Source organism: Sciurus carolinensis, chromosome X (assembly GCF_902686445.1).
Source record: "Sciurus carolinensis chromosome X, mSciCar1.2, whole genome shotgun sequence".
NCBI lineage: Eukaryota > Metazoa > Chordata > Mammalia > Rodentia > Sciuridae > Sciurus > Sciurus carolinensis.
In genome coordinates this window covers 10,086,456-10,096,204 of record NC_062232.1, presented here as the reverse complement: position 1 = coordinate 10,096,204, position 9,749 = coordinate 10,086,456, and the positions used below count along the sequence as shown (strand labels likewise).

Genomic DNA, 9,749 nt, shown 5'->3' with positions numbered 1-9,749 from the left:
GTGCCCTTCCAAGTCGTTTGTTATTCACTAGTAATTTCAAATAGTGCTTTGCCACCTTGGATACACATTGGGGTCACCTGGGGAGATTTTTGAAGTCCGATACCTGGGTCCCACTCGCAGAGGCCCTGATGAAATGGGGTTCCAAACCTCCCCAATTGGTATTGATGCCAACAAGCTGCCAGGGTTGAGACCCACTGAGTTTGAGTCACCACTCAGTCGCAGCCCACATGAGAACAAAAGGATCAGGGGGTGCTTATTAAAGCAGCACTGCCAAATACTGGGTCTTCTCCGGTCAGTGTCCCGAACCTCAGTTTCTTTATCTGTACAATGGGTAATGGTTAAAACCCCCTCCAACTCGAATAGTTTTCATCTGGGACGCGGATCCGCACCTCCGGGATCCTAGAACCCTACTCCCCTCGCTCCCCATTCCCCCACTGGCTCTTCCGGTTTCTGCACCCCTCGCCGCCCGCTCGAGGGTCCCGGAGAAAGCCGCGAGCGTCGCCCGCAGCCTGGCCGTGCCCGCTGTCCCCAATCGGGCCCTAGCTCCGGGTTCACAAAGCCCCCGGCGCTGACGTCAGGGCCCCTCTCGGCGCGGCCGGCCCCCAGTGCAGGCGGAGCCGCGCCGTGCTCCCACCCCGGCCAGCAGCGAGCAAGCCAGCGGCCAGCCCAGCGCAGCCCAGCGCAGCCAGCCCGGAGCCCGGCCCGCGCACGTGCCCGCCAGACCTGCAAACTTGTGCCACCCGTTCTGCCTGTCCCCGGGGAGCCAGAGAGCCCGCGGCCCGTGCCCCTCCCGCCGGTCTCCAGCCATGGGTAAGCGAGCATGCTGGCCCCGCGCCACCGCCACCGACTCACGCCCCCGCCCCGCCGGGGGTCCCGCCCTAGCCCGGTTCAGGTGGCACTTCCTTCGCCTCCGCGGTGTCTGGGTGGAGACCGGTGTAGGGGGAAAGGAGGCTGCAGGTGGGTGGGGCTTGGTTCAGGTGTCCAGAACGCCCAGGTGAGCCTCCCTGCCCCATCCCGGTGGCGTCCCCACTCCGGGTGCACCTAGGCTGCACCCCCTGGCGTGCGAAGCGCGGGAGCCGGAGAGCTGGGCCCCCGGCTGGGCTCGCCGAGAGTGCAGACGGCGCGTCCCGGTTTGCGGGCTCCTGGTTTATTTCAAGGGGTTGGTGGAGGAGCTTCTTGCGGGTTTCCCGGGACGATCCCCCTGTCGCTAGAGCTCCCAGCACCGAGTTCAATCATGTCCCGCTCTTGTCTTCCTATTCTCCTTAAACCCACATGAAACACATGCTCAGTTCCCCAAACCCGGGGTCTTACCAAGAGCTCCTTTTGGAATCCTGATCTTGAAACCAGGCAAGTGGGAGGGGAGGGGAAGGGAGGGGAACCAGGGTGAGTCTCTTCTTTGTCCCCTGTTCCAACTACATAAATGCGGCTCGGGCGCAGGTGAAGAAGGTGTGAAGCGGGTTCCAGTGCCATTGGGATAACGACTAGCAACGATAAAAGACTCAGCTCAGGAGAGTGAAAATCTTCAACCTGGCCCGAGGCCGGTGTTAGGCGGCTATAGGATTCTTTCTGACACTTCTTAACACCCAGAAATGCTGCTGTCAGCAACATGTCGCTAAACGGGGGATCGGAAGGAAAACTCGTGAAGAGTGCCTTGGAAATTAACCTAATTCCGCGGTATTCCTGGAAATGTCTGTCTGAGAGCTGTGCTTGGGAAAGGTTTTCTCTCTCTCTTTCATTCTCCTTCCCCAGTGACAGCTCCAGCCACCAGCTCCACAGATTGTGGAGCGCCCCTCTGAAGCATTTCTAATGAGGAAGTCTGTGGGTTTAACCTTTGCAGGTTAATGGTGAGGGCTTGGAAATTGCTTATTGGTCCCCCTACATTCCCCATCTTTTAGGCACCACCCTTACCTCTGCAATTAAGTGTGTGTGTGAGGGTGTGGTAATTCTGTATTGATTATGATTTTGGGTGAGGCATAGTAAGGAGGGCATTTATTTTGTTTTTAAAAGGAAGCTCAAAGAATTTTATAGTTTAATTTTAAAAATTTACTCAAAATATGAAAGTGAGCCTCCCTTCTCCCACAAAATCCAACAGGAAATTTTCTTCCCAAAAAGTTAAGTGAGAGCTAGGGGATTGGATCTTTCTAGAAAGGACAAAATGGACTGGCCTATAGCTCTGGTTCCTGCTTCTTTTAATGCCCCTGTGTGAGTAGTCACATCACTCAAGGCTCCCTTTTAAGTAAGATTCATACACAAAAGCCGGTGATGGCTGTGGCCCTGGCTGTGGCTGTGGCTGGCCCTGTGGCTGCATTTGTAGTAGTAACAGTCAAAGATGTTGCAGTTCTGCAGAAGTGCAGAATTGAGGAAAGCACAAATTAATTTTCTTGAAATAAAGTTATTTTTGGTTTCTAAACAACTGGCTTTTAGATTTGTATGTGGAATTTGAGCATAGAATGACCACATGGGGACCTTCTTCACAATGCTTTCACAACACTTTGGACTAATTGGGGCTGGACTTTATTTTTCAATAGGTATGGAAGGTAGATGAAATTCTCACGAAGCCAGTGTCCAAGCCAGAGGCCTGTTCTCAAGGAAGTACTTTGTATCTTGGACAATTATTGCTTCTACACTTCAACCAACAATTTATGTTAATTTGTGCATACTTCACTGGTTTTGGCAGTATCCTTGGTTTTTAATTTTTAGTTTTACATTAAAAAGAAAGCTCCCTTCGAGCCAGAAAGGAAACATACTGATTTCCTTTAGATTCTCAGTAAATACACTACAGGGCCATGAACTGGTTTTATTTTTCCAGATGTATTTAATTACTGAACATACCCTTCTGAATGTTGTAACTGAAATGATTTAATGTTGGGAAAATCCTGAACATGGGTTCATTGAATGGATTCTTACACAAGTCACTTCCTAAGCCTGATATCAGTTAATCCACTGGTAAAATGGATGAGGCTTCCAAAACTAAAAGTCTCTCTGGAGTCACATTTTAAGATATTCAAAAATCTTTGAGTAGAAAAATAAAATAATGAACAGTAGTGTGTGTATGATTCTCTCTTGATGCATCTTAAAACATGGGTTTTTTTTTAATTGTTGAGATGATGATTTCCCCCCAGCTTTGTTTAGCTATAATTCGTACATCAAGTCTCCAAGTCAGTGGGTTTGAATGTGTTCAGAGTTGTGCAACTATTTCCACTATCTAATGTGAGAACATTTTCATCACTCCCAAAAGAAACCTTGTACCCATTAGTAGTCACTCCTCATTCTCCCCTCCCCCAGCCCCTAGCAACCACTAACCTACTTTCCATCTCTACAGATTTGCCTCTTCTGGATGGTTCATGTAAATGGAATAAGCCAATTAATGTTTCAAGTGTATTTGACTACTCAGTAACTTTGGTTGTTTTGCACAAAGAGAAGATGTTGGTGTATTCTTTGTATGCAATACACTACCTAAATGAGTGTGTTGAAACTATTTGTCTGACTGAAGGGTTCCACATATGCCCCAACTGCCCTCTCCCCACCAGTGTTAGCTGTGGTTTTATCTGATAGAAACTCATCTAGGCCAACAGAATTTTGATAGTGTTACTTTGTTCACAGGCCTGAAGACATAGTAACTAAATGGATTCCGTGCACTAACTTCTTAGAAGACATTTGTGGAATAGCCCTGATGCTTCCATATGGCTCATATATTCAGAGAGAAATACTGATTTTGTTTCATTAGCTGCCCATAATTTTAAATTGAAAATTGTATGTGAAATGATCAGATACAGCAAAACATCAAAATAATTGCTTTGACTCCTTTTGTAATAAGAAAGGTTTTTTTTGTTTGTTTGTTTGTTTTGTTTTGTTTTTTGTTTTTGTTTTTGTTTTGAGACGAGAGTCTCATTCTGTTGCCCAGGCTGGTCTTGGAACTCCTGACCAAAAGCCATCCTCCTGCCTCAGCCTCCTGAGTAGCTGGTACTACAGGCCTGTGCTACCAAACTCAGTTGAAAGGAAGTTTTTAGAAGGATTATAAGCAGCCTGGAGATTTGGATGAAAAAGTGCCTGATTCAGTGAGCCTAGGGGGCCTGGGAGTTTGCATTTCTTCCTTCCTTTCTTTTTTTTTTTTTTTTTTTTTTTTTTTTTTTTTTTCCCATTTTTTTCCTTTGGTACCAGGAATTGAACTCAGTGGTACTTCACCATGGAGCTACATCCCCAATCCTTTTTATTTTTTATTTTGAGACAGGGTTGCTAAATAGCTAAGAGACCCTCCAAATTATTGAAGCTGTCCTCTACCTTTTGATCCTCCTGCCTCAGCCTCTGGGATTAGAGGTTTGAACCACCCACCCGGTGGTGTGGTTTCTGCAGTTCATACAAGCTCTCAGGTGTGACTGATCCTGGAGCCAGGAAAGAGGGAAAAGCCTGGCAGGCCAGGGAGGCCTGTTGCCCGCCCCAGCTTACCCCCTAATTTGCTGTGTGTTCCTGGGTGAATCACTTTCTTTTCTTAACCCCAGTTTACTATAAAATAAAAAGATTCTGTGAAATTACTTCTTTGCAGTCTTACAAATCTACAAGTATGTAATTTAGGAAAAAGAAATGAGAGAGTAATATTATGCTTGAAAAACATGAGTGAACAGCCCCCTAATTGTTTAAACACTATTCCGTTCCCTGAAGCCAGTATTACAAGCATCATTTTGTAGTTGGGTTAAATGCTGGCATTTTCCATGTGCCCGCCTACAGGATGATGGGCTCTTCTCCAAGGAAACTGGTAGAGGAAGCCATAATGTGTACCCTCTTTAACACTTCCAGCTTGGGCTTTTGCCCTTGTCTCTTTGGAGCTGTCTGTACCAGAAAGCCCTTCCTCAACACCAGGACTGCCCTCAAAAGGAAGTACTGAAGATGCATATGTGGAAATTTGCTCTGAAATTCAGATGCAATTGGAAACAAAGGAATGGTCTCCCAATGAGTAAGGGCAGGAAATGTTCCCAGCATGTGCTAGCTGGCCTCCCTCTGAGTGTAAAGGTCTAATAAGAGCCCACCCCTGATGCTCTTGGATAGTAGTTCTTTCAAATCAGGTGGGCAGACTGAGATTTTGAGTAAATCTTATAGTCCAATTCCAGAGAGTACTGTTTGTGACAAACAGGAAATAATTAATTCTTTCCTGTATTTTTCCTCTAGCAAAACCTGTTACCCAAACCACTTGGCCCCTCCAAGGGCTTCCTAGAGGAGATGCTTCTCATCTGCTGCATTGGGAATCAAGCAATTGAATGGTTTATTTAAAATGCTAAAGTGGTGAATCATAGAAGGTGCCACATACGTGTCCTAAACATTTAATTTAACTTGAAACATTCATTTGCTGATTATTTTGTTGTTGAGACTTTGCTTCAAGTGTGACATCCTGATTGAAGTTCCTTGGTCTTTCTTACATGAATCGTAGCCCAGTTCATTGGCTTCTGATTTCCATTTTCAATTCCTTTAAGGTAGAATGAGAACATAAAAGCATTAGGAACCCATCTCTGTGCAGACTCTTTATATTACCTACCCTACTCCCCTTAAACCTCTATAATTGTCTTGCCCATAATTCTTTTGGCAACAATTTTCCAAGTAATTCATTTTCGTTAAGACTTTTCTAAGCAATGAACTTGGTTTTCAAAGAAAGAAAAACTTTCTTTTGGGACTCATTTATGTAATATCAAATTAAATTTTATAATTGTGGTATAAATAAACTGGCCTGAACAGGTTTGGGAATGAACACAAGGGATTCTTCTTGAGTACAGGATTCAGCTGGTGAGAGTTCTACCCAGACATCCTGGGAAAGAGTCTAGAAGCCAAGTTCTGTGGACAGTGGCCAATATGGTTTAGGAAAAAAAAAAAAAAAAAAAAGGCAGATACAGGGTAAGTGGTCATGGTACCTTAGATGAACGTAGGTAAGAGAGTTCCTACTGTATTTTTGAACCTTTGTCATCCATTTAATAATTGTACTATGATTTTTCTGATTATGATGATTTGACTTGTGTTTTTAACATGCCTCCCTTTTGGTTCAAATGCCAAATTTTTCAAGAGCAGAGATTGTTTTATTCATCATTATATTCCAGTATGCATTCAAATGATTGGCATATTAAAGATGATTTATAGATGTTTGTTTGGAAAAGTGTGGATTTTTGTCATGTAAAATGCATTTTGTTAGTGTCTGTCTATATTATAAATGTATGGATTGTGAGATATAAAAATTATACTTATCTATGTATTAACTGTATGATAAACCATACTAAGTAAAATAAGGTAGATGATGTTGTTGTTCCTGAATAATATTAATACTTTGATCATAGAATTTCACAGAATAACAGAATTTTAGCACTCGAAGTCACTTTAAAAGTACTTTGATGGCTTCAGGCATACACAGACCCAAGAACAATTTAAAGAGCAGCTTGAATGTTCTTCCATTACTTTTTATGCCTTTAGCTTTTCTTCTGATGTTATAAAGTATTTTCCTCTCTCTGGTGAATAGAACTTTCTTCTTGTCAGGTTTTTAAAGTTCGGGAAATCTCAGGGAGAAACACTTTGCTTAAGTGGAACTTAGTTTTGCCCTGGGGATTAAAAGAAAACAAAGGGCTGGGGATGCAGCTCAGTGGTAGTGCACTTGCCTGGCATGAGCAAGGGCCTGAGTTCCATCCCCAGCACTGCAAAGAAAAAAAAAAAACAAAAACAAAAACAAAACAGTTTTATGTTTACTTTTTTACTGTGTGTATTAGGGTTAAGTAAGTATCAACTGCAATGCCCTGGAACTCCTATGTGCACAATTCTAATTAGGCCTCTGTATTCCTGTTACACACTGTCACTGAGGCTGTCAAAGGAACTAAAGACAACAGCTTACTCAACAAGTGTTCAGAGTCCTGCTCAGGTGAGCCAAGGACTGTGCTAAGTCTCCAAGCAAAAAAAAAAAAAAAAAATCAATAAGAAAGATTTTGTCCTCAAATGACCAGTCATTTCACAAAGGCAGATAAACAGTGAAGTACAAGATCTGTAGGAAAAAGAAAAAGAGCTGAGGACAAAGGGGCGAGGGGATATTTCAGAGAGAGATTCTCTGGAAGGTGGTTCTTTGGAGTCTTGAAGGATAAGCAGAATAATGAGGGTCAGGATATCTGGTTTTTTTTTTTTTTTTTTTTTAATTGGGAAAGAACATTCTAGGGTCTGGGTACAGATGTGCAAAAGTGGAGCCATGACAGCAGCTGTCATATGGGCAGCTTGAGGAGTTGGGAATGGTCTGAGTATTGGGGAACAAGAAGAGCTGGGACCAGGCCACACAGTGACATGCCAGGAAAGAACTTGATCATTATTCTCTTGGCTGTAGGGAAGGGATTTTAAGCAGGCAAGTGACAGCTGGAGAAAAAGAAAAGAAACCCACTGAGAGAGATTCCTTAGTGTCTGATTGTAAAATTCCAAATAAAAGTATAGAGTTTTGAGAAGGGTGAAGCTTTGTGGCTATATGGAGCATTCCATAGGGACTTGGATGAGAGGTGTGTCGAGAGAATGGAAAGGACTGAGGTAACCCTTGCAGAGTGGTAGGAGTAAACAAGGTTGACAGTGGGATCCTGAAGAAACTGACCTGGACTTGGCAGAGTAGGTGTGGGGGAGAACAGAATAAGATTTGGTGGGGAACTGAGAGCCACAGGGGAGTAATAAATTTTAGTTGATTACAAATGGACTCCCACAAATCAATCTTTTTTCGGGGGGTACCAGGAATTGAACTCAGGGGCATTTGACAACTGAGCCACATCCCCAGCCCTATTTTGTATTTTATTTAGAGACAGGGTCTCACTGAGTTGCTTAGGGCCTCACTTTTGCTGAGGCTGACTTTGAACTCGCTATCCTCCTGCCTCAGCCTCCCAAGCCGCTGGGATTACAGGTATGTACCTGGCCCACAAATCAATCTTGCAAAAAATGTTTAAATCTTGTCATTTGCTTTCTTCCTTTAAAGGGTAGAGAAAGAAATGTGAGCTTTCTGGAATGGGAAGAGATAAGGGTGATCTTTGATGTGACTCCAGAAGGGATGGGGGTTGAAATGGAACCCCATCTTTATCTATTTGATTATTAATTTTTAAAGCAGCATTATTCTTCCTTAAATATTTGAAAAATTCACCCATGAAACCATCTTGGTCTGTTTTTTGGGAATTTTTTGTGTGTGTGCATGTGTGGAAATGTGTTTTTATTAATTATATTTCTTTAAGAGATATAGAATGATTCAAACCTACTCTTTGTTTTTGTTTTGGTAAGATCTTTTTTCAAGGACTTTGTCCATTTTATCCAGGTTATTAAGTTTATTCATGTAAAGTTCATAATAGTCTTGTATTACCTGTTTAATCTTATCGTGCATGCTAAGTGCACACTTTACCACTGAGCTACGCCCCCAACTCCTTGCTATTTTTCACAATCAATCTCATTTAAATTTAATTTTAGGGCTGGGATATAGTTCAACAGGAGAGCAGTTGCTCTGGGTTTGATCCTCAGCACTGCAAAAAAGAAAAAAAAAAAAAAACAGTTAAACGTGATCTTTTGAATTTTAATACCTGTATGTCACTCAGTATATTTGAACTTGGCATAACAAGTTTCATGGTAAATGATCTTGGTCTGGGGATGTGGCTCAGTGACAGAGTGCCTGGGTTGATTCACAAGAAACAAATAAGTAAATAAACAGAGTAGATGTTCAGTTGACCTTAGTATTTGTGTATTTATTTGGTTTCTATAGCGCTTAAATTCTACTTTCTTCTTTGGAGCAACTGGTGACAGGTACTGAAAGAAAAGTCCCTTTTTCTTCCCATTTAAATAATTTTTGGAGCAACGTTTCTCAGCATCAGCACCTTTGACATTTTGGTTTGGAAGATTTTTGTTATGGGGAACTGTTCTGTGCATTTTGGGGTATTTGGCAGCATTACTGGCCTCTCCCCATCACATGCTGTAACATTCCCTAGTTGCAACAACCAGAAAAACATCACCAGACATTGCCAGATAATAGGGAGAGGGGAGCGATATTGTACCAGATCGAGAACCACTGCTTAAGAAAGAGCAGGAGGAATTGAAAACGTTTTGTGCTTCACAGTATCATAAATTCTGAGTAGTATTGTTACTGAAGACTTCCTTGAGAACATCTGTGGAATGGGAGGCTCTCTGATATAAGGGGTATTTTTCCCTCATAAAAAGGATGGTCGATTTTGCTAGCTAAAGAAAGTTTTGTTTTGAACCTTTTCCAACATCAACAGAGAATCTAGAGGCATCATGGAGAGTCTGACAGACCACCTGATTCATTCTGTCTTTGGAGTTTTTAAAATGGTACCCAAACTATTCTGGAAATTGGATGCTGTTTTCGTTAGGAAGGTTCTTAGGTTTAGTATGCTTTCTCTCTGGAAAGGACTGAATCTATGAAGTTTGTTTGGTTACTAACATCATTTTCATCATCTTTCCTTCTCTTCATTAAGTAGAAAGACATGAAGGATCTAATCACATCCTTAATTACCGTGATGGCCTTTCCAAATTTAGAATTCATCTCCTTAGCTTTAATCAAATCTACCCAGATTAAGCTTGTAAGGCAACCTTCCCACACGTTCTGTCCTTAGGGTATGTGATCATGTCTTCATTACATTTTTCCACATGTTTGAGGGATGCATGGGTTAGAAGAGGCAGGACTGATTCCCCCCTTGTTACTCTCAAAGATCCTTTTGCTATAGCCACAGATCTCCCTGCTCCTTCATCCTTAATTCCTCCCTGCC

The 9,749-nt window shown here is 42.7% G+C and overlaps 1 protein-coding gene across 1 annotated transcript in view; it reads left to right on the top strand.

Moving 5' to 3' along the window:
- Positions 1 to 566: 566 nt before the first annotated feature.
- Positions 567 to 9,749, top strand: part of Gpm6b (glycoprotein M6B) — a 156,343-nt gene continuing 147,160 nt past the window's right edge. Inside the window, exon 1 of the mRNA XM_047535550.1 lies at positions 567 to 810. Within this exon, the coding sequence (XP_047391506.1) occupies positions 807 to 810 (4 nt within the window). The 5' untranslated portion in view covers positions 567 to 806. The remainder of the gene's footprint in view (positions 811 to 9,749) is intronic.